The following is a 25,976-nucleotide window of genomic DNA, read 5'->3' on the forward strand; positions in this document are numbered from 1 at the left end:
TCATTGGTCATTTTGGGTCAGGTGCCAGCTAGGTTACTTTAGCTTCTTAACCCTTTACAGGTGAAAGTGTTTTGCCTCTGGCCAGGAGGGATTTTATAGCATTGTATACAGAAAGGTGGTTACCCTTCCCTTTATATTTATGACACATGTCAACAGTGTGAAACTCCTGAGTGAGTGCCAGGGTATTACTCCTGGGGGATGTCTTTGCCACTGCGCATGTGCAGGATTTATGCCCCCCACAGATTTCTTTGCTTCCCCACAGAAAAATGACTTTCTGATGGGGAAGCAAAGGGAATCCACGAGAGCGGTCATGCCACCTTCCCCAGCAGTATGTTTTGGGTGCCCAGGGCAACTGGCAGAGAGGTAAATCACTGTGGAGCAGGGGACAGGACTGGGGAAAACCAGGCTGGTGGCTCCTAACCTGTGCCAGGTTCAGCTGCTATCCCCAGCTGATCTGAGGTGGGTGGGACTTCCTTGTTTCCTGCACAGCATCCAGGGCCATGTTAAACCCACCCCCAAATTTCTCCCCTGGGTGTATGAAGCTCTGCAATCTCCCCCCCACACACACTTCCTGCACCCATCACTCCTCAGAGGCGGGGGAGAGGGGGAATCAATGTACAGGGAGCTACTCCCCTATCCGCCCAACACCTGTGCATCCAAACCCCCTCATAACCAAACCCTCGCACCAAGCCTCACCCCCCCCACTGAGAACCCACCCCCCACAATGTATCCCACACCCCCTGCACCTGAACCACCCCAACAAGCCACCCACATCCAGATCCCCCCTACCAAGCCCCAACCAGCTGTGCCTGGATCCCCAACCCACTGAGTTTCACTCCCTAAGCATCTGGACCCCCTCATTGATTCCTCCACACACACCCAGGCCACCCTTCTGATCTCTATCCCCCCACACCCAGACTGCCCCCTACTGAGCCCCAACCACCTTCACCTGGACCCTCCTGCAGAGTCCCATTACCATAACACCCAGAACTCTCCAACAAGCCCCTGTACATCCAGATCTCCCCTTGCCCCCAGATCCCCCCACTGAGCCACCCGCACCCAGACTGACCCACACAAACCCTCTCAACCCACACCTGGATCCCTCCACACTAAGCCCCTGCACACTTGGATCCTGCCTTGCTGAGCCTGCTTACCCACACCTGATGCACCCGGCACAGAGGTGCAGGGCCCTGAGGTGTTTCTGGGGCAGGCCCAGTCCTTGCTCTGTGTCAGGGTTGGGTGCAGCCTCACTGCTGAGTCTGTGTCCTGGGAGGAGCTACACAGTGATCTCCCACCTCTGTGCTCACCAATGCCATGCTGGAGCCTCCACATTTATTTGACAAATAAAAATTGCAGAATTTTAAAATATGTGCAGAATTTTTATTTTTTTTTTTGGTGCAGAATGCCCTCAGGAGTAGGAACTGTTAACAATATCTAGACCACTGCCCTTTCGTGGAGAAAATGTCAGACTTCTTCAAGAAAATTAAATTAAGTCACTGCTCAACAAATAAGCAAGTGTGCATGCTGTACCTAAAGGCATAACACCCAAACTTCTCAGATGCACCACATGACCCATAAGTGTAGCATTATGCCATCTTTTTGTCCAGGCTTGGACTTCTGGAAAGGAACCAGCAGAGTTATAAAGCAGACGTATAAAGGTATCTGCTTTATAAGGGGACAGTTCCACACTTGCAGTAGCTACAGGCCAATAACTCTGCTTTCTGCTCCCAGAAAAGTTTTTACAAATGTCCAACTCCAGACTCTCCTTGTGAAATGCTGTTACTCGGGCCTTCAATGCTGGGTGATCTTCAACGGAGACTCTACTTCTTACTTTTCATCTTTTATCGGAGATCCTTTTGATAACAGCTTATATAGATCTAAGGGCAGGATTTGATTATGTCAACAGAACTGCCCTGTGGAAGACCCTATGAGGCACTGGAATTTTCAACATCCTCCTGAAGTTAACTCAAAATCTACACAATGACTCGGGCACCAGTGTGATGGAGGACCCATAGGCCTGATAAGATTACATGAGATCTGGGGTGAATGAGGGATGTATCCTAGCCCCAGCCCTGTTCTTCTGCAGAGTGGATTGGCTCTGTTAAGGTTTCTTTCCCACTTTGAACTTTAGGATACAGATGTGGGGACCCGCATGAAAGATCCCCTAAACTTATTTTTACCAGCTTAGGTTAAAAACTTTCCCAGGGTACAAACTTTGGCTTGTCCTTGAACAGTATACTACCACCACCAAGGGTTTTAAACAAAGAACAGGGAAAGAGACCACTTGGAGATGTCTTTCCCCAAAATATCTCCCCAAGCCCTACACCCCCTTTCCTGGAGAAGGCTTGATAATAATCCTCACCAATTTGTACAGGTGAACACAGACCCAAACCCTTGGATCTTAAGAACAATGAAAAAACAATCAGGTTCTTAAAAGAAGAATTTTAATTAAAGAAAAGGTGAAAGAATCATCTCTGTAAAATCAGGATGGAAAATACTTTAAAGGTATTCAGATTCAAAACACAGAGGATCCCCCTCTGGGCAAAACCTTAAAGTTACAGAAAACAGGAATAAACCTCCCTCTTAACACAGGGAAAATTCACATAAAACAAAAGATAAGCTAATTTGTCTTGCCTGGCTTACCTATACTGGTTGCAATATTGGAGACTTGGATTAGGATGGGTTGGAGAAGATGGATTTCTGTCTGGCCTCTCTCAGTCCCAAGAGAGAACAAACACGTAAATAAAGAGCACAAACAAAAGCCTTCCGCCCTCCGCAAGGTTTGAAAGTATATTGTTCCCTTATTGGTCCTTTGGGTCAGGTGGCAGCCAGGTTAGCTGAGCTTCTTAACCCTTTACAGGTAATAGGATGTTGCCTCTGGCCAGGAGGGATTTTATAGCACTGTATACAAAAAGGTGGTTACCCTTCCCTTTATAACAGGCTCCTTAAACAGATATCCACAAATAATACTACAGTTGTCAGTTCAGCTTCTTTTACTGACCTGATGACATCATCCATGTAGTCCTCTTTGGCCAGGATGCAAACAACCTTAAATAAAGATTAGGGCTGTCAAGCGATTAAAAAACTAATCGCGATTTAAAAAATTAATTGTGATTAATCATACTGTTAAACAATAATAGAATACGATCTAGTTAAATATTTTTGGATGTTTTCTACATTTTCAAATATATTGATTTCAGTTATAACGCAGAATACAAAGCGTACAGTGCTCACTTTATTTTTTTACAAATATTTGCACTGTAAAAATAAAAGAAATAATATTTTTCAATTCACCTAATACAAGTACTGTAGTGAAATTTCTTTATCATGAAAGTTGAACTTACAAATGTAGAATTATGTACAAAAAATAACTACATTCAAAAATGAAACAATGTAAAACTTTAGATCCTACACGTCCGCTCAGTCCTACTTCTTGTTCAGCCAATCGCTCACACAAACAAGTTTGTTTACATTTGCAGGAGATAATGCTGCCTGCTTCTTGTTCACAATGTCACCTGAAAGTGAGAACAAGGATTCACATGGCACTGTTGCAGCCGGCATTGCAAGATATTTACATGCCAGATGCGCTAAAGAGTCACATGTCCCTTCATGCTTCAACCACCATTCCAGAGGGCATGCGTCCATGCTGATGACGGGTTCTGCTCGATAATGATCCAAAGCAGTGCAGACCAACTCATGTTCATTTTCATCATTTGTGTCAGATGCCACCAGCAGAAGGTTGATTTTCTTTTTTGGTGGTTCAGGTTCTGTAGTTTCCGCATCAGAGTGTTGCTCTTTTAAGACTTCTGAAAACATGCTCCACACCTCATCCCTCTCAGATTTTGGAAGGCACTTCTGATTCTTAAACCTTGGGTCGAGTGCTGTAGGTAGCTTTAGAAATCTCACAGTGGTACCTTCTTTGCGTTTTGTCAAATCTGCTGTGAAAGTGTTCTTAAAATGAACATGTGCTGAGTCATCATCTGAGACTGCTGTAACATGAAATATATGGTAGAATGGGGGTAAAACAGAGCCAGAGACATGCAGTTCTCCCCCCAGGGAGTTCAGTCACAAATTTAATTAACACATTAATTTTTTAACGAGTTTCATCAGCATGGAAGCATGTTCTGTGGAATAGTGGCTGAAGCATGAAGCGACATACAAATGTTCAGCATATATGGCAAGTAAATACCTTCCAACGCTGGCTACAAAAGTCCCATGTGAATGCCTGTTCTCACTTTCTAGGAACATTATAAATAAGAAGTGGGCAGAATTAGCTCACGTAAATGTAAACAAATTTGTTTGTTTTAGCTATTGGCTGAACAAGAAATAGGATTGAGTGGACTTCTAGGCGCTAAAGTTTTGCATTGTTTTGTTTTTGAGTACAGTTATGTAACCAAAAAAAAGCTACATTTGTAAGCTGCACTTTCATGATAAAGAGATTGCACTACAGTACTTGTATGATGTGAATTGAAAAATACTATATCATTTTTACAGTGCAAATATTTGTAATAAAAATAATATAAAGTGAGCAGTGTACACTTTGTATTCTGTGTTGTAGTTGAAATCAATAGATTTGAAAATATAGAAAAACATCCAAAAATATTTAATAAATTTCAATCAATATTCTATTGTTTAACAGTGCGATGAAAACTGTGATTATTCGCAATTCATTTTTTTATCACAATAATTTTTTGAGCTAATCACATGAGTTACCTGCGATTAATTGAGAGCCCTAATAAATATGCACTAGAGAACTTCAGCATGTGGTAGTTGCCTTTGGGCTAAGATTTCTTGGGGGAAAAACAAAATCCAGAGTGTCAGCATAAAAGTTGTGATACAAGACATCTGTGCCGCTGGACAAACCCTGGAAGTATTGGATGAATTCATCTTTCTGAGCAGTAAATTGTCATTAAATGGGCACAGCCCATGAGACATCCAAAGGAGAATCAGTTTAGCAGTCCCATCCGTGAAAGGCCTGCATAGTATCTGGAGCCAAAAGAAGGTGAAATTATATACAAAAGTACAGATTTATCAAACCTGCATACTTCCAGTCCTCTTATATGGATCTGAAACATGGAAGTTGCTTAAACAAGACAGCAGGTGGCTGGAGGCATTGATATGCATTGCCAGCAGTGACTACTGGGCGTAATATGGTTTGATTTTATCAGTAATAGGGATGTATTATTGAGGACTAGCCTGGAGAAGATTGAAGTCAACTGTCACATCTTGGTCATACAGCCACATTGGAGATAAAGTCCCTGCACATCGAGCTCTGACAATCTGACTTGAGATCAGGAAGAGACATTGCCTGGCCACTGACTGGAGGTGGCTATGTGGTCATTCACAGCTAACCTAGTTGGACCAGATCAGTAATAACCCTGTGGAGCTTTTAGACATCTAGAATAAAGCCATGCATCGTGGCCAACATTTGGAGCTATGGACCTCTGCTGTCTACACATGTTGTTTGTTAACAAATGATGATGATGTTGCCCTTTAGGGGCTGACCCAAAGAGCACATGTCCTATTAACAGTGAACAGAGATTTTTTTTCTTTAGCTCAAGGGAAAGGGGTCTTTATTTGTTGAGCAGGAAGTCTAGAGTTTTTTACTATTGAAAACCATGTAGTTCTGGTGCGGACAGATTAATGGGAAGAATGCAGACAAGCCATACTGGAGATGTTAGCATCACAATGGAAGCTCCATTTGTATTGATGGGAAGTGAGTTCTGCAGGGGGGCAGTCCACATCAGTGTTTCTTCCTGGTGTCATGGAGAGACAACCTTCTGATAATTACAGATAGAGGTGAGACTTGATCTCACAGTGACCTTTGACACTTCTGTGCCTAAGATGCTGTTGACTCACCCATGAGACCTTGCATGGATAGATGGAGTTGCATTAAGCTAATTCCGATCATTCTTCTCTGGCAAATACCAAAGGGTCATGATGGGCAACTGCTTCTCCTTCCTGTAGGTCTCAAGCCTGTCACTATTCAATAATATATGTGAGAACACAAGGGGTGACTTTTGTGACAATATGGTCCCAGCTGCCCTCACTCTGCCAATGACACCAACTCTGTTTTCCTTTCACTTCCATCACCATCACTGTTTTCTCCCAGCTATCCCACTGTCTGAAGCAAATTCCATCTTGTGTGGAAAGAAAACGGTCTCGAGATACTCCATCCTCTCCTAAATGTGTTGCTGGAATAAAAAATAAAATGCCCAGAGAAGTTTGCAGAAGTGAGTCCACATCCCCTCTCGTGGGGAGTGGGGGGAGGATCTGTACCCATACTGGAAAAGAAAGTATGCAGTACCTGGGTGCTGCTGGATTTATCAGGTCTTCTGAACACGTTACAACACTAGGCAGACAGCTTCTGTCATTTTTACCTAGTCAGGAGATTATGCTCTTTCCTTTAAGATGAAGCCCTAGTCACAGTGATTTGTGCTTTTGTCATCTCTGTGCTGGACCGGTGTAATAAATTGTCCAGGATTGAAGGGGGATATCAGGCAAAAAAAATTGCATCTGTTTCATCCCCTGAAAGTGTGCCATCTAAGTGGGACAGATGTAGAGCACACACTAATGCTCTGGGAATTTCAGTGGTTCCCAGAGTCTCTTTAAGGTGTAGGTCTTTAGCTTTAAATGGCCCCAGTCATCTCACAGACCACAAATCACTGTAAGCCATTACCGATGAAGACTACAGCCATCTGACCGAACCCTAAATGAAGCTCTTGTAGGATGGGACAAGGCGTTCTCAGTGGGACTGCCTGCCTCCAAAGGCCAGTATGAGTTTACTATTTGGAGAACATTTTAAGGCTCTTCTCCATGCAGGCCCCCCCACAGCAGCAAACAGGCCTAGCAATGCCTTTCCTCTCATTAAACAAGAGAATAATCCCATTGATGAAGTCATCATAACAAAAAAAGAGTAGGGAGGGGAGTAGCATGCAGTCCTTTGTTCCTAGATCCTACGGTTACAAGTGTGTCACAGCTCGGTCCTAGATACAGTGTGATCCTACCCCTTTGCAGGATTTTGTTTTAAACGTTAGAGAACTCATCAAAACCTGTAATTCAGGATTAAAGGGTGCAGGGAGAAAACTCCTGGATATAGTGTACTGTGCTTTAAAGCTTCAATTCCTCAACTGTGGCACTCTCGCAGTGCATCTGTTGGTCCTGGAATTCACTCTGAGAATTATTCTTAAACAGCATTCCACAGAACTGTCCCCCTTGTGCTCACATTACGCTTCTCTTCAAGTTCAGAGGGAAACAACACAAGTTCTCTTTTTCCTACATAGCTCTCTTATCTGCTGCCTAATAAAGGTGGACTATGAAATGTTGGAGAAAAAGTAGCTATTTTTCCCTACAGTAGAATTTCTTTTTTAGTTATTTTTAATCTGACACCTATTTTAACATGCACGCACACTGCATTTATTTAAATTTCTCCCTTCCTTTTGTTTTATTATTTACCTTCTGTTCCAAAGAGATCACAAAAGATTTTATTTCTATGAGCAATTGGTGGTGGTGGTCTTCTTTACCTTACTGCCCACCTTTCTTTATTCCCTTTCCTATCATCATCCAGCCAGGTGCCTGGTTGAAATTGTGATCAGATGAGGTGATTTCACCAATATTTTTGGAATTGGATTAGGTTTCCGCTAACCAGACAACTAAGTGCTACTTGCTCAGAGGCTGGATTGCTATGCTGTGCCTTGATTGGATTCAATTCCTGAAATAAGTCTGAGCATGAAAGAGTGCTTTGGGTTAGACAGGAAGACCAAGACTCAGCCACAGAAAGTGGTAATGCTGATTTTAGTAGGTGATGCTGTTAGTATCCAGCCAGTGCCCCACTACAGTGCTGCTGGATGAATTTTCTTCTGGAGCTGAAGAGACCTTCCACAGTTACATTACGTATGATTTAAAAATATTATTTAAAAAACGTAAATCCTCATGCTTCTAGTCATAAGTCAACAACTAACTCATGGTGGTAAGGCAGAAACGTCCTCTATCGGCAGGTAACTTCAGCATAAGGTTTTAGCACCTTCCACTGAAGCATCTGGTGATGATTGCTGCCAGAAACAACTTACTGGACTAGAAAGACCACATGTTTGATCCAATCTGGCAAGTCCTACACTGGATCAGGCCAGCTGTATTCTTACCTCACAAGTAGCAGGTCAGTAGCCCTATGGAGGGAGAAGGAATGTAGCCAGTTAAAAGTACTGCTCTTGAGAGTATGCAAGGAATCCAAGTCCCAACATCACAGATCTCCAGGTATCCATGTGGAGTGTCAGTCCATCCATGCAGTGCTATAGACTCCCTTTCCTGTGGTAGAACACAACCTACTTTGTGATTATGCTACTGTTGGCTACCTGGTCGTCAGCTGTGGGCTTCTACCACTCCTGAGAAGAAAAACTGGTGGGTCTAATGTTGCTTCTGCCAGAAGCAGCATTAATTTTCAAAGAGAAATCTGTATTTCTTCTAGAAGAACATCCAATGCAAACTAACTACTTTGTGGCTCTTCCACCCCTGCAATCTGGCTACATCCTCCCTGAAATGAGAGTCAACCTCAGACATCATTGGGTGTAGGAGCAGCTGGCACTTCATGAGGGTAGGTCCTGCTCGATTTCATATTTATTATACGTCGTTCCTCTCCACACTGACTGGTGAAGGGGAGCTCTTGCCCTCCCTTTTTTTTTTTTTTTTAAACCAAGGTACCCTTATCAGCATGTGAGAGCTGTTCAAGCTCAAACACATGACGCAAACCCACTGTAGATTGTAAAACTCTGCAAACAAATTTCACACCACTGGCGAAATGGAGAGGTTGTATTTCTATTGGTCTTGCAGAAAAAACATCATGCCTTGTGCCTCCAATTTTTACAACTACATTAAACATTGCTTACTGTGCCTGCAAACTCCCTTTTCCATGATCCCTAAATAAGGAAAGAGAATTGGGCTTTCGTGCACCTAAATCCTGAAAATAGAGCAGTACAAATGATTTCTTTTGAAGCATCTGGTATAGCTACCAATGCCAAGGGCAGCACAGTGTACACAATGGAGCAATATTCTGATCTGCTGAATAGTCATTTTGCTTTGAATAGAGATAAAGAAAAAACTGTAATGCAGGCCAGAGAATGCAGTAGCTGCGATCTCCAAATAAATAAAATAGATGACTATCAGATGATCCGTCCATAAACAATGTGATGAATGCATGCTGAGTCTGAGTCAATGGAACTGATGGGAGATGATAAGAAATCAGTTTGATTTCATGATAATATCTCTGTAAGGTCAAATGAAAGATGATCTGGGAGATAAGAATGGCCGTACTGTGTCAGACCAAAGGTCCATCTAGCCAGTGTCCTGTCTTCTAACAGTGTCCAATGCCAGGTGCCCCAAAGGGAATGAACAGAACAGATAATCATCAAGTGATCCATCCCGTCGCCCATTCCCAGCTTCTGGCAAACAGAGGCTAGGGACACCATCCCTGCCCATCATGGCTAATAGCAGACATCCCCTTTCTTTAATTTTCCTCTAATACACGTGCTAGTTGCATAAGCTGTTATTAGTCAGCCATTGTTTAGCATGAACATGTGATAAAGCTGGGATACCCTCTGTACTCCATCACTTTTGGCATGATCTATAGAGCCGCTGGGACTTAGGTGCTTGTTTGTCATGGTTGGTAAGGAGGGAATCCAAATTATACTATTTGCCAATATTACTTTTGAAAAATTTAGAACAGAGAAGTTGACTGGCGTGTCAATTCCAAAACCAATTCTAATAAACCCTCATAACTGTGTTTGCATGAGTTTGGTTTTCTAGTATTTCTATTTGGTAGTGAAATGCTTTGCTTTTTAGTCCATCTAAGGCAGTAATTCTACAACGTTCCTTTGAGCAGACAAGTTAACATTCTGAAAAGTGACTAGTGATTTTGGGTGCCATACTTGAGACACCTTGAAGAGGCCTGACTTTCAGAGGATGACTGTTCAGCAATTTCTAAGAATTGGCACCCCTAGGCTATCTCAAGTTAGGCACCCAAAATTGAGGCAGTTAAAATCACTAGACACTGGAATAACCTGACGAGGACTGGCTCTCCTTGTTTCAGCTGCTAAATGTCAATAAAAGAAGCTCAAACTGGAATAAATTATTTGAAAATGTTTATTTTCCATATAAGCCATTGCTGAGGTTCCCAATGGGATGGGAGGTGTCTGAACAATCTGTCAATTAAGATGTGGTCTCTACTATGTAAAAGTTCTTGATTGCCTGATCTAAGGTATTTCTAGGCTACCCATCACATTCTTGCCACAGCTTGAAAGCTGTGCTCTCTCCAACTCCCTGACAGTGTTTCTTTATCACTCGTAACACAGTTTAGACTAGCTAGGATTTCAATTCAAATGGTCAGTTGGCATTTTATATATGATATCTCTGTACCAAGAATAGTCTCATCCTCATCTGCCCTATTAAGAATTGACCAGCTGGAGCTTCTTCTGTCTTTCCCTCCTGGGTAAATTGTATCTAATTGAAAATTATTCCCTCCCTCCCCCGTCCTGCTACCCTCATACACATTTGATATATCATCTAGAGGTTACCTGTGGTTATTTCAGCAAAGGATCATCAGGTCTTGGATAAAACTTGGGGATTTTCTTTGGGGAGGCAAGAAGCCAAAGTTCTAACTGAGCAAAACAAAATTAAAAGTAGACCAGGTTGTCCTGATGTTATGTTTTACAAAGTACAGGGTTGGTTGTTTTGGGGATGGGTGGTGGACTTCTGCTATAAGGGCATTGCAGCTATCAAAATACAATTTACACAATCTGAAATTTACAGCTGGGATATAATCCCTATTGAAATTCCTTCTTTGTTTTCAATGTTATATTTTATAACAATCTCCATTTTTTTTGCCATGCATGTAGGCACATGCAGCATCTTAGAAATGTTCAGAACTTGGTTTGTACAGTCTTTCACTTGATTCTCTATTGCAAGAATTTTTTTCTTAATAAAGAACCTGAAATGCTTTTTTAAAAAGTACACGAAGATCCCAAATCAATAATGGGGCACTGAAAATGTCCTCATTTAAAAATAATGGTTTTACACGTTAGAACTACAGCATGATCTGAAACAAACTTTGCATTATAATATCCCATGAACTCTGTGGAACTTTGTATTTAAAGCTGAACCGCACAGTTGGCTGCTGTGTCTCTAATGGGCAGAACATAACCTTGGACCTGAACTTTCCCAAAGTTTGGAGTTCTTCCGATATGGTGCCAAACTTTCCATTCAGGCCTATCTCCAGTTAGTAACTGACTTCAGGCACTCAGTCTGTCCTTGTTTCTTGGGCAGCAGCTGATACCATCACAATAACCTAGGCAGGGGCTCATCTTCCTCAGGGATTTATTTTACAATATGACCTTAATATCCTTCAAGCAGTTGTCAGAAAATGGGAAATGGTCATAGGCTGGAGGAGGCAGTACAAACCTAGGGCCAGTCACATAACACTGAGCAGACTGTTTATTATTAAAAAACAAAGCACAAAACAGTTTTAATGTAATCACTTTCATTTTTATTATTTTTTCCTCCTTTCTCAGTGTATCCCAAATTCCAAGACAGAAGCATTTAAAATACAAGCAGATGATGCTTTCTAGAAGTTCAGCTTTTTCAAAGCATTGATTGTCCAGGAGTTGCACAATATTTTAGTTGGGTCATTTTTTTTTTTTAACACCTTGAAGAAAAGACATGAGGAGCAGTGTGTGGCTCAGAGGAGTTGCAAAAGGCTGTGTTTAAATCTAGGTTTACCTCACTGGCTGTATAATGGGAGTCTCAAGAAGAAAAGAACAAAACAAAACAAACCTGGAACAGCAGGTGTTGCGTGTCAAGAATTGGGAGTGCACTGGCAGAAATGGGTGCAATTTTGCTTGGCACCTAACTATGCTATGCGGGATATTCTGCCACATTTACTCAGATTAAGTAGTACATAATTATAGGAGTAGCCCCACTGAAATCAATGAGATTATTTGCAAAGCAAGGTACTCATGTTGAGTAGTTAAGGTGGCAGCAACTGGTCCTTTAACCATATCAGTATCTATACAGCACTCTTCATCTATGGATCTCAGAATGCTATTAGTCCCTATGTTGTACATAAATTCTTACAAAAATGTCTGAAATTCAGCAATTAAAAAAATAGCTTTGGGCCAAAATATTGGGATTGGAAGGTTTTAGCTACATTTTTCCTCCTCTGAAATGATCCACATCCATTTGGTTTGGTATAAAAATACAAAAATATGCTGCACACATGTTAAGGTTGCTCTTCTATGATGGTGACTTAGGCCTGGTCTACACTAGGGCGGGGATCGATCTAAGTTACGCAGGGAAGTCGACGTATTTAGATCTACTTACCGCGGTGTCTTCATTGCAGTAAGTTGACGGCGGATGCTCCCCCGTTGACTCCATCTGCACCTCTCGCGCTGGGGGAGTACCGGAGTCGATGGGAGAGCACTCGGGGGTCGATTTATTGCGTCTAGACTAGACGCGATAAATTCACCCCTGCTGCCCGTCGATCCAGCAGGTAATGTAGACAAGCCCTCAACAATAGCAAGTGATACTGGCCTGCCACCTATTCCATGTGAAGTGGCTGCATTGGGCCATACCTTTGCCTCCCTCCATGGCATGGGCGCTCAGTCACAGGAGCAGAATTTTGCCACAAAGTTATTCTAACCAAGAACTGGAATTTTCCTTCATAGAGACTTGCCACAAAGTCAGAGAGGAGCTCTGTGATAAAAAGCACCACCTTCATTTTGAAAAAGAATATATGCAAACATGGCTGCACAGCTCAGTCTAAGAGGCTGATTCTTGTGTGCTGCAGGAGTAAACCAGAAAAGGTCCGAGGCCCTCTGACTCTACTGCATGCTAGGAAATCAGCTGAAAACATATTTTCTAATACCAAGTATTGCATATAGGATTACATTCTCTGCAAATGCTGTACTCCATTGTTTCTACTGTTCAGTTTATCCATTTGTCTAAGAGTGCAATACGCTACTTTAAAGCACTGGAACTCTCTCGTACAACTTCAAGACTAAATAAACCAAATCTTGATTTTTGCATTACAAGAATCTCCTTGAAACTATAATGAATTTACCTGGCAGTTTGATATGTGGCTAAATCCCTGCCACCTTAATCAGATGATTAGTCCCATTGAAGTCAATGGGACTAGTTACAGTAATGAGATAATCAAGATTTACCATCTTTCTAGTTACCAGGTAGAATACAGTGATGACATAGTGCGTTCAACTCACTGATGGGCAGATGGGTAATGAGTTGGGTACTATTATTACAGTGCTGTAAGTGTAAACACTACTTTACCCAATGTGTAAAAGACAGGGAGCAGACCTGTGTAGGATCTCTCTCAAATAACTTCTCTTTTTACATGTAGGTTTTTAAAATGTCAAAAGTAAGTTTTTTTAGACAGAGTTGGAAACTCAGCCTGTAAGTTCTTGTACAGCAGCAACATTCAGAAACTGACACGCTGAACCTGCACATTAAAATGAAAAGTTCTGCATTAACATGTTTAAAAATTTGGTTTTTGCCAAGCAAGTTAGGCTGAAATTTTCAAACTTGAGTGTCTGAAGATAGGCACCTGAATGTATATTTAAGCATCAAGATACAGATTCCCTGATTTTCAGTGGTTCTGATCTCATTAACATCAGTAGCAATCGTGGATGCTCAGCTGTTTTGGAAATCAGGGATGTAGATGCCTAACTATAACTACTCAAGTTTGAAAAATTTGGCTTTAGCTACAAAGACATTTTATTAAAAAAAAAAATAGCCAACTTTCACTGTCTCCGATTACAGTGTCTGAAATGTAATTAAAGTAACAATTAATAGAGCAATGTGTCTATGGCAAAAGCCGCACACTAACTGACATGGAAAAAAACTGCAAAATCTGTAGCTCTTGAAAGTAATTAGAAATCTGTAGCATTCCACAGATACTTCACATTCGGCTCCTGGAAAGTTTTGCCAGGCAACTTAAAACTTTATTATAGTATTATCATGTTATCATTGCCACTGATATGCTTTTCAAGCTGATCTGAGGAAGACTTTATGTTATTAACACTGCAAATCTTGACTATTTCAGATTTACTTTCCACCTCTCCAAATCCCCCCATTTTGGCTCAAGCACCACTGACTAGACTTGAACATATTTTTAAATACAACAAAAATATGAAGCCAGAGAATTGGTTCTTTTATCCTTTTATATGCACTTTTGGACTAGGTTACAAAAAAGACTTTAGGACATTTTTTTCTTAAAATTCTCTTTATAAAAGTCATCCTGAATTACTCATGGGGCTAAGCCATTGGCAGGTCATGGTAAGCTGCATATCTGCCAGTCACATGATGGTAAATCTGCAAGGAAAAGGAGAATTTCTAATGGTATCATACACAACTAAAAATTAAAAAGGTATCATTAGCCAACAAATTCATGACATGTTGAGGGGCAGTTGGGTGTAAATATATTTTAAAATGAGAGAGAGAGAGTGTGTGTGTGTGTTTATATATATGTATAGGAAGAGTTCTATTGACTACAATGGGCTTCAGATCAGACCCATGTTGAATATAAAATGTACTTTTTATTTATATCCCTCTTCCCCACCTATCATATGCTCCTGGTAGCTTTAGAGAGTGTAAACTCTATGGGGCACTAGGAGCAGATGAATACTCTAGAATGAGTGTAACACAGCCCTCTCCCCTATGGCTGTTCAGTAGCAAGGGGCAAAATCTCCTTCTGTATGCTGCTTCTACTGCAGAGGGCTGAATCTTACATCATTGGCATGGCAGGCAAGCAGTTCCTAGGCATAGCAGGCAGGTACCAATATCTGGCCACATCCCTCCTTTGCTAACACATTCTCACTTCCTGCAGGGTGAGAAACAAACATGGCATAGCTGCAGGCTTTGGAGCTCAGCAGCAGTGGAGTGACTCTGAGTGGTGGAAAGCCAGCAGAGCAGATTCCTTCTGCTCAGCACTGTGAGCCTGGCCCAGGTAGCTGCCTAGGGAGGCAATGCAGACTGATTGGATCATGGAAGCCCCCTAATGACTCCCTGTAGCAACAAGCTAGATTTAAAGACATCCAGCAGGGAAGCAAAATTGTAGTTCTTAAGTAATTAGAAGTGTGCTCCATTATCCTTGAAATGGTGTAGAATACATATTTCATGAAAGCAATAAGCAAACTTTTTCCAGAAAAATGTTTTCTCTCAACCAAGATTGGAAGGAACCTCCTGGGACCTCAAATCCAGTCCCCTGCTATCACAGAACTAACCTGTCTCTCGATATCGGCCAGCAACGTACTGGCACCTAGGCGAAAGAGGTCTGGTTTCAGCCACTCATCTCCTAACTCCTCCTTCATCAATATGAGCCAGGTAAGAGCATCCTTTGCACTACGAATGCCTCCAGCAGGTTTAAATCCAACCTTAAGAAAAATGTAATACATAAAAAATGCTATTTATTTTCAGTGATTTGTCTTCATTTTAGGAGAAATGAAAATCTGCATATCTACAGCTGGGAAATGTCCCCAGTGTGCAGCCAAAACTCTGTTACGGGTTAGGTTCTAACTTTAGGCAAAGCCTTGAGCAAGCAATAGTGTGTAAGCGGGGCACCAACTCAGGAGTAGTCCTGGAGGGCCTTGTGCCTCAGACACCCCTATGAAAGGTACAATTCCCTCCCTCCTTCCGGACCCCCAATGAGATAGTGGGGTAGAGGCAAGACTGTCCGTTCCCAGTCCACCCACCCCCCACTCACATGCTCTGAGGAAAGAGAGAGACGGTATGTAATGTCTCCGACTCTTACAGGCCTGTTCCCAAGTTCTGGGTAGCTGACGTAGGGGTATAAAGGATGATTCTTATTCCTTTGCATAGGCACATAGTCACCGTCTAATTCTAAATGTCTAATAATAAACACACACACAAACATCTCCTCAAAGATGTGGAAGTGAAGAGTTCTGTTTGCAATGGGAGTTAGTTATCTGTCAACAACTGAGAGGCTTCTATATTTTACTGAAAGCGTATGAATGATAATTATACGCTACCAGTCTGTACTTTTAAGCTATATTTAGTACACTAAAATTAATATACAGTTAATTGCCTAGATATAATAAATATTTCTACAGTGATGAACCAAGTTGGGTCCATCCCTGCTAGACATATGAAGTTTTGTTTGTTAATTTGGCAAATACTGTCATTCCAGAGAACATCCACAGAATGTGTTTTTTTATCAGAACTGAAATGTGAGGCCTGCAATATATGAAACAATGTAGATCTGAATTTAAACAATGCACACTGTGTTAAGAGAACGCATTCTGGGTCCTATGTCGGCTGCATATCCATACACTTTTAGAATTGCAGAATCCGTCCACATCACAGTCCTTAAGAGCCTAGGAGTTCCTACACCAGAATGGACCATTTATCCATCAAGTCTATTATCTTGCCTTCAGCAGTGGTCTACACATGTGCCTTGAAGCTTGAAAAGCAAAGAGAATCAGAAGCAGGCTTGCTGGTATTTGATGTAATGCAGGAACAATCTGGATAGTCTGCAGTGTAGTATATAGTATATAAGAGTAACAAGAAGGGTTTCTTCAGGTATGTTAGCAACAAGAAGAAAGTCAAGGAAAGTGTAGGCCCCTTACTGAATGAGGGAGGCAACCTAGTGACAGAGGATGTGGAAAAAGCTAATGTACTCAATGCTTTTTTTGCCTCTGTTTTCACGAACAAGATCAGCTCCCAGACTACTGCACTGGGCAGCACAGCATGGGAAGGAGGTGACCAGCCCTCTGTGGAGAAAGAAGTGGTTCGGGACTATTTAGAAAAGCTGGACAAGCACAAGTCCATGGGGCCGGATGCGTTGCATCCGAGAGTGCTAAAGGAGTTGGCGGATGTGATTGCAGAGCCATTGGCCATTATCTTTGAAAACTCATGGCGATCAGGGGAGGTCCCGGACGACTGGAAAAAGGCTAATGTAATGCCCATCTTTAAAAAAGAGAAGAAGGAGGATCCAGGGAACTACAGGCCAGTCAGCCTCACCTCAGTCCCCGGAAAAATCATGGAGCAGGTCCTCAAGGAATCAATTCTGAAGCGCTTAGAGGAAAGGAAAGTGATCAGGAACAGTCACCATGGATTCACCAAGGGCAAGTCATGCCTGACTAATCTAATTGCCTTCTATGATGAGATAACTGGCTCTGGATGAGGGGAAAGCAGTGGACGTGTTGTTCCTTGACTTTAGCAAAGCTTTTGACACAGTCTCCCACAGTATTTTTGCCAGAAAATTAAAGAAGTATGGGCTGGATGAATGGACTATAAGGTGGATAGAAAGCTGGCTAGATTGTCGGGCTCAACGTGTAGTGATCAATGGCTCCATGTCTAGCTGGCAGCCGGTATCAAGTGGAGTGCCCCAAGGGTCGGTCCTGGGGCCGGTTTTGTTCAATATCTTCATTAATGATCTGGAGGATGGCATGCATTGCACCCTCAGCAAGTTTGCAGATGACACTAAACTGGGAGGAGAGGTAGATACGCTGGAGGGTAGGGATAGGATACAGAGGGACCTAGACAAATTAGAGGATTGGGCCAAAAGAAATCTGATAAGGTTCAACAAGGACAAGTGCAGAGTCCTGCACTTAGGATGGAAGAATCCCATGCACTGCTACAGACTAGGGACCGAATGGCTAGGCAGCAGCTCTGCTGAAAAGGACCTAGGGGTTACAGTGGATGAGAAGCTGGATGTGAGTCAACAGTGTGCCCTTGTTGCCAAGAAGGCCAATGGCATTTTGGGATGTATAAGTAGGGCATTGCCAGCAGATCGAGGGATATGATCGTTCCCCTCTATTCGACATTGGTGAGGCCTCATCTGGAGTACTGTGTCCAGTTTTGGGCCCCACACTACAAGAAGGATGTGAAAAAATTGGAAAACGTCCAGTGGAGGGCAACAAAAATGATCAGGGGACTGGAACACATGACTTATGAGGAGAGGCTGAGGGAACTGGGATTGTTTAGTCTGTGGAAGAGAAGAATGAGGGGGGATTTGATAACTGCTTTCAACTACCTGAAAGGGGGTTCCAAAGAGGATGGATCTAGACTGTTCTCAGTGGTAGCAGATGACAGAATGAGGAGTAATGGTCTCAAGTTGCAGTGGGGGAGGTTTAGATTGGATATTAGGAAAAACTTTTTCACTAGGAAGGTGGTGAAGCACTGGAATGCGTTACCTAGGGAGGTGGTGGAATCTCCTTCCTTTGAAGTTTTTAAGGTCAGGCTTGACAAAGCCCTGGCTGGGATGATTTAGTTTGGGATTGGTCCTGCTTTGAGCAGGGGGTTGGCCTAGATGACCTCCTGAGGTCCCTTCCAACCCTGATATTCTATGATTCTATAGTGGTGCTTTCACAATTCTCTCCACCCCAGGAAGATTCTCCTCAGAGAGCCCTAAGATCTTCCTGTTCCTTTTTTTCCTCTTAATCTGCTTTCTCCTTACACCCTCACCCCCTGAGAGGATTATCGTTCTGCTAAATATTTGGAGAAGTTATATCCTGGAAAGCATGAATCCCATTTTCTATAGGATACAGTGAGATCAGTAAGAAAATGTACTGGAATTTAAAAAAAAAATAATCATTGAGCTACGTATTTGGTAAAGATTATAGTAATTTAACAAAACAAACTTGTAGAAGAAGTATGTTTCTCTCACACTGAAGCATTCTAATAACACAATTTCTAAAAGATAAAAACAGGAAAAGCTGCTGAATCTGAAATGCAGAGAGAGACAGAAAGAAAGAGTGAGTGTAATAGCTCTAGTTTTCCAAAAATAATTCAAACCACAGCAACTGGAAAAACATCTGCAATGCAAAGAATTAAAGCAAAGTGTATATGGTGTCTGTTTTTCCTTCACAAAGGGAAAAACTAATGAAAATCTCATTAGATTCTTTCTACCAGTGTCAAAGCCCTTTGAGATAATCTATAGCTAAAACAAGTAAACTTCAGGTTTAAAAAAAAAAAGGGGGGGTGGGGGGTGGGGAGTGGGAGAGAATAATTAAAAATAACACTTGCACAGTTTTTCCTGTTCAGCATTAATATTCTAAAAAAGTTTTTATTTTTGCAAAAAGCTGGCAAAGACTGGCCTATTCTCGCCTCCATTTTCCAGCTTTCCAAAGAGCACATCTGACTGCCATAAAAATGCAAAAAGATATTTAATTCAAGAGCTGCATAAAGTCTAGCTGCCTTTTCCCTGCTGTTTCACAGCATTTCATTATTTTGTTTAATAAGTTCATCTCCTTGAGAATTTTCTTTTCACCTTATATTATTAAAAGTAATATGTTTTTATGGATTGGGGGTTTCCCAACAGAAAAACTAATTTGTGTGTGTCCTTCAAATAATGACAGGAAAAGATTATTTCCCATTGTATTGCACACTTTTCATATCACTACCACAGCTTATCATTCAATAAATGTTACTCTGCAACCTGTTCCTTTCCTTGAAAAAGTTTAATTTCTGTATTAACCTGTTTTTGCCAGCTCACGCCTTGCTAGAAAGCTTCTGTACAGCAGCAGAATTAGTTTGTTAAAGAAACCATTTAGAAATCTCTTGTCACTGATAAAATTGTCTTCAGTTAATAGAAGGATGTAAAGTCGGTTTACATCTAATTCTCTCTCTCTCTCTCTCTCTCACACACACACACACTGTCTCTTAATAGCACATTTTAAATTGAGAATGAATTATGTTAAAATGAAAGGTAAATTAAATGATTATATTAATTAAATGTAAAAATCTTATAGTAATGCAGTGTGAAAGGGCAAATCCTGACTTCTGGCACACAGCTCATGGAACTGGGATCTGTACTGAGGACAGCCACAGGGGCTGAAGGTGGGAGGAATCCCCTCCATCACAGAGAAGGTTACAGAGAAGGTGTTACTCTAGCCACATGGCTGCAGAAGCCCCCGTAGCCGTTACATACACACACACACGTGCGGGGAAATAGTCAATGGAGTCACATAGGCTTCATCTAGACTAGGATAAAAGGTGTGTTGTTAGAATATACCATGTTCTAATATCACATCTTTAAAATCCTAGTCTAGCCAAGGCCAGAGCTGTGGATAATTGGACCAGATTCTCTGTTACACTAATGCCCACGTAGGCTATTCTGGCAGCCTAAATGGACCTTAAAGGGAGTGGAAATGGTCTCTTGAGACTACTGCCTGTGCCAGGGGCCTTCCCAACTGACATAAGGGCAGAGGGAGAGAGGGAGGGGTGAGCCAGCGATGGAGAGGGGATGTAATGGGAGTACTGTACTATAGCTATTTTCTGCTTTCCGGGGACCATGGGAGGAGACGAAGCACACATAAGAGCAGTTCTGAGGTTGTTTCAACTTAACTTGGGGTTTGCACAGGCCCCCAACTGCCCCAGAACACAGGAAAAGGAAAGGTGGCTTAGAGCTTCCTTTGACCACCTTCCTCTTCCATTACTGTTGCAAGTACAGGAACAGATGAATGGAAAATTGGATCTGCCCCAAGTCTCTGCTCCACAGTGATACGGAAGGACAGCAGTAGTAAACATCCTGTGTGAGCTCTCAGCAGCCTGTTCCCCACCCATACCAGTTCTGCTGCAGAACTTACACTCTGCCTTTCATGGCTGGTGGGCAACCCTACATGGCCAAGAAGAAAGCAGTAGAATTTGTACTTGGGGTGAGAATATAAAATAATCAAGTAAGTAAAATGTTGTAGCTTCTGACAAGTATTGTATGTATTGGGTCAATTCTCAACTGATGTAAATCTGTGCTGTTCCATAAACTTCAATGGATCTAGGCCAATTTCCATCAGCTGAGGATCTCTCCCATTGTTTATTAAAATTCACATTTATACAGCCTAACTAGTACACCAAAACACTATACATATGCAATGGGGACTGAATGGATGCTGCACAAATTTTCCCAGGGGGAAAAATTCCTCTTAACTGAGACTTAACATGGGAAGTTTCAGCTAAAGAGGAACATTTTTATAAGCAAGTAGAAAGAGGCAGCTATAAGGAAAGTTGAGTTGCACCTTGTCCTATATGAAAGCTAAGATGTATGTTAATCAATCAATCATATGTTCTGTATTTTGAAAATATTCAGGTTTTACCTCAACTTCTCAATGACACAGTTTTTATTTACACAAAAGATTCCGATAGTAAGAATTACCTTGTTGCCAGTTTTCCAGTAGAAATCTCTAACGGCTCGCACCATGACTATGCCTACTGGAAGGGTGGCATTAACTGCTTCTTTTCCTGTAGAGGTCTTAATGAAATCAGCACCTTAAAAAAACCAGAACACTCCATGGTAGTTTTATAAAAACAGTAATTCTTTGAATATATATCTATATATATATATATCTTCTCATCCAAGGATCTCATTATGTTTTACAATCATTATTAAGCCGTACATCATCCCTGTAAGGTAGGCATTATCCCTATTGTACAGCTAGGGAACCTCAACCACAGTAAGGTTAAGAGTCCTGTTCAAAGTTTTAGAGCAACTCAGAACAACCACCAGGGGACAGAACCTAGGCATTTCTACTCCTAGTTCCTGTCTCTAGCCATCAGAACAAAATCTGTCTTTGCTCATGTGTCAATCAGCTAATGTTATGATATACAACATTTAAATGCATGGTCAGTAACGTATGTAGGCATTAAGAAAACATTCCAAAGAAGCGGACAGTTAGCCTTGGTCCCTGGCTTATTTCACTCTGCATTTTCATTTGAATACAATGTTATTCTTCACTTTGTTGCCTGAGCTCTTGTGAAGTGTTGGTTGTACACAGCTGCATTTCAGTGTTGTCTTAAGTGAATTCTGCAACACAGTACTCAGTTTGCAAAATACTACTTTTTTTTTTTTTTTGAGGGGGGAAGAGTGTAGGTACAGCCAGGTGTCTGATGCTGCTCCCATACAGTTCAATGACATCACTCCCACTGACTTCAGTGCAGCAGGCTGGAGCCCTGGGAACTGCAGGCTCTTTAACTAGCAAAAGTAGTCCGGGAGACCAATTCAACCATAGGGTAAGACTGCAGCTCCCATTTAAATCAAATTACATCTGCTTACACCTCAACATCAAATTTAGCTCAGGGTCTGGTTTATCTCTCATCCGAACGGTGGCATCTCCAACAACACAATGCCTTCTAGCAGTAATCTGGAGCAGTTTCACTAGGAGAGCAAAGCAAAGGAGGCCATCTCTTGAATCATTAACACCACATCCCACAACACCATGGGTTTCCTTGTAAGTTTCCCATTCAAGTACTGAACAGACCAATTGCTGTGTAAACTGTGTAATCTGATGAAGATCACATTTTGATCAGATGGGGCAACATAGAAACTCTTCTTAACACCATGGGGATGCAATTTAAAGTAAAGGGAAAATAACAATTTACTTTATCCACCTTAATTTTTTGCAAAGTTCAGTCATCTCTTTTATTGGACCAACTTCTGTTTGTTTTTTCCAACAACAGAAGTTGGTCCAATAAAAGATTTTTAGCTAATCCCTCTTGTCTCTCTAGTATCCTGGAAACAACATCACTACAACAACACTGCAAACAAAGAATTAAGGTCACCCACGTTATATACTTTGGGGCCACTCCCACTGAAGTCAGAGTTTTTCCTTCTGATTTAAAAGGGAGCAGGATTGAGCCCACTGTATACACTTGATGGTCACATCTTTTTTTTAAATAGAAATCAAACTTTAACATTATCAAATTTTAGTTTTTTCAGTTTTTCTTTTAAGTGCAGAATTTAAGTCCTTCAGTACAATACTTCCTCTCCCCCCCCCCCCGCCCATTACAAGGTAAATCAAAGCTTTTATAAGTCTTATAATTACAAGTCTCTATGGTACAGTTTCATTAAAAACTTTCATTAAACAACAGCTGCCCTTGTATATGGTCTTCTAATCAATTTGGTCAAACAGAATGACTTCTAATCAGCTGTTGATAAAAATAGAAGATGAAATTTTAATTCTAATAGATTAACCACAAACTCAAGACCGTCTTCAAAATCCATCTAGCTCCATTCTCCAGTGGATTTAACGACTATTCAGCAACTCATTACTAAATAGAACAAGATGAACATTTTCCAGTTCATTAAAGAAATGTACTATGTATTTTTGCATTGTCCTCAAGATTCGTTACAGGGAGTCTTAATTACAAGATAATGGATAATGGTTATTAAATGCAGACGCCAGTAATGAAGCTCTATTCATTTGCGAGCCTCAGAGACTGCAAATAGGGGAAAATAAAATTACTAGCTTCAAAAGATTAACGGATCAAATTATTATTCAATTTTGAAAATTTCATTGACTTCATAGAAACAAGAAGAGATTAAAAACTATTATTAGTACAAAAGTAATGCATTTATTTATTTATTTTTAAATAATATCTTAAGGCTATTATCAGAATAATCAGCTTTTGGATGTGATTATTAGACAAACATACAGCCAATTTAGCATCATCTCCTAACAACGAAAACAATACATTGTTATTTCATGAACAAATTCTATTTATGATACAAGAGCTTGCTAGCAGGATTCCATAAAGAATCTTGCGGAACCCAGAAGATGTATGCTATCAGAAAGCACTACAGTGTAAGGCATTACTAACATTTTATATTTCACTTATGAAAAAAAGGGATTTAAAAATCGACCACTACTTTAAGGAGCATGGCATTAAGTGGAATTCATGCCAACCTTGTAATTGGAGTTTCTGGTGACATTATTCAAACACCAAAACAAAACAAAACAAAAAACAAGCTATTGACAAAAGTTCAGCAAGAGTTTTATCTGGTGATTCAGATAATTTTGAACCTATAACCATCATCCAGCCGCCCTTTTATGAATGCACATACGCAAAGGCAAGTTTTCAAATACATTTCTAAATAGCTTGTGAATTAGAAAGTGACTCAGTGAAATACTAAGGCTAAGATCTTCAAAAAAGGGTGCCTAAAATTAGGCTTCTAGGTCCAGATCCTCAAACATATGTAGGTGCCTAAGTCGTTTGGCACCTAAATATCTTTGAGGATCTGGGCCTTAGGTCCCTCTATAGGCCCTGATTCCAGAACATGCAGAGCACAGGTGGAAGGCTGTGCCAATGCAGAACCATTTTGTTTAGGTATTTCTATGGAGCTTGAAGGGAGTTAGACACCCAATTCCCATTGCATTTTAATGGGATTTGGGTGCCCAAAATCCTTAGCTAGCTTTGAAAATCCCAGCCATTGACTTCTGTGGAGTTTTGTGCATGATCAGTAGTATGCCTGCATGCTATATTATACATAGGGCCATACCAAATTCATGGTCCATTTTGGTCAATTTCACAGTCATAGGATTTTAAAAATTGTAAATGTCATGATTTCAGCTATTTAAATCTGAAATTTCATGGCATTGTAACTGCAGGGGTCCTGATCCAAAAGGGGGCCGTGGGGGGATCGCAAGGTTATTGTAGAGGGGTCACAGTATCATCACTCTTACTTCTGAGCTGCTGCTGACGGCAGCGCTGCCTTCGGAGCTGGGTGGCCAAGAGCCCAGCTCTGAAGGCAGGGCCACCGCCAGCAGCAGCACAGAAGTAAGGATGGCCTGGTATGGTGTTGCCACCCTTACTTCTGCTTTGCTGCTGGCGGGGCGCTGCCTTCAGAGCTGGGTGCCTGGCCAACAGCCACTGCTCTCTGGCCACCAAGCTCTGAAGGCAGCACAGAAGTAAGGGTGGCAATACCATGACCCCCCTACATTAATCTTGCAAACCCGCCACCCCACCCCCTGCAACCCTATTTGGGTCAGGACCCCCAATTTGAGAAACGCTGGTCTCTCCCATGAAATCTGTATAGTATAGGGTAAAGTACACAAAAGACCAGATTTCATGGTCTGTGACCCATTTTTCATGACCGGGAATTTGGTAGGGCCCTAATTATACAGCACCAGGGACTATGGTGCTAACTACGTGTTCTAACTTACAAAACACTGATTACCTGCACTTTTGAAAATCCCATTAGCTACATTGGGAGCTGCTAGATCAGGCCACATATTTAGGTGCCTCAGTGTGGACTTAGGAACCTATATCTTTTAAAAAAAAAACCTTGACAAAAGGGTTCAAACATCTGTTATTAGAGCAGAATAATTTGCAACACTGTGGTTACAAGACAGAGAGAGAGCCTTCTAAGTATCTCGTTCTGAAGGATTTAATTATTTATTTTGTTGGTGTAACGGGAGTGTGATGGAATGTCTACCCCACACAAGACTGGAAGGGGTTAAGAAGGCCAGGCAGGACAACTAACTCCACAGGCTGCATCTGGAAGGGGAGCAAGGAGCAGGAAATTGAAAACAGGCACAGCTGGGCAGGAACAGACAGGGTCCATAAAGCCAGGAAGCTGTCAACAGACAAAGAAAGACTGAAGGAAGACTTTGGGACCCCTGAAGAGGGAAATACAGATAGTACTGAGCCAGAGGGCTGAGTCATGAAAAGGAGGCTGCCGTTTCTGGAGCGAGAGGGGCCACAGGAGGAGAGGACGGTGAGAAAGACACCACCGGAGGAAGGCACAATACTTGGCTCAAGCGAATCTCTAAAATGACCAGCAGGAGGTGCCACCAGCAGTGAGTGGAGATACTGCTATTTAGTACAATTTCAAAAGCAAAAAAGTGTACTTTTCAAAAGAAAAGCTTTGTGAGCCAGAAATAAATGCAATATCTAGTAAGGATGGTTTAGCAGCATCCAGGCATAAGGATGAGCTCTACATCTACACTGTCTATCTTAGGTACTTGTATGGCCCCATTACTGTAGTAACTGAGAGCATCACAAGCTTTAATGTATTTATCCTCACAATACTCCCCTGAGGTCGGGCAGTGCTATTATCCCCATTGTAGAGATGGGAACTGAACAGAGAGTCTAACTCACTTGCCCAAGGCCAATCTATGGCAGAGCAGGGAATTGAACACCAAGACTCCCAGGTACTAGGCCTAACCACTGGACGATCCTTTCGT

General features: G+C 41.6%; 1 protein-coding gene across 2 annotated transcripts in view; it reads right to left on the bottom strand.

Moving 5' to 3' along the window:
* Positions 1 to 14,201: 14,201 nt before the first annotated feature.
* DERA (deoxyribose-phosphate aldolase) overlaps positions 14,202 to 25,976 on the bottom strand; it is a 90,433-nt gene continuing 78,658 nt past the window's right edge. Inside the window, exons 7-9 of one of the 2 annotated variants that reach the window (XM_077826721.1) lie at positions 21,170 to 21,282; positions 15,282 to 15,431; positions 14,202 to 14,370 (exon numbers count right to left, since the gene is read on the bottom strand). In XM_077826721.1, coding sequence (XP_077682847.1) covers positions 14,314 to 14,370; positions 15,282 to 15,431; positions 21,170 to 21,282 — 320 coding nt within the window. In that variant the 3' untranslated portion in view covers positions 14,202 to 14,313. The remainder of the gene's footprint in view (positions 14,371 to 15,281; positions 15,432 to 21,169; positions 21,283 to 25,976) is intronic. The other variant, XM_077826730.1, reaches the window with a different exon arrangement.

This window comes from Eretmochelys imbricata, chromosome 1 (genome assembly GCF_965152235.1).
Source record: "Eretmochelys imbricata isolate rEreImb1 chromosome 1, rEreImb1.hap1, whole genome shotgun sequence".
NCBI lineage: Eukaryota > Metazoa > Chordata > Testudines > Cheloniidae > Eretmochelys > Eretmochelys imbricata.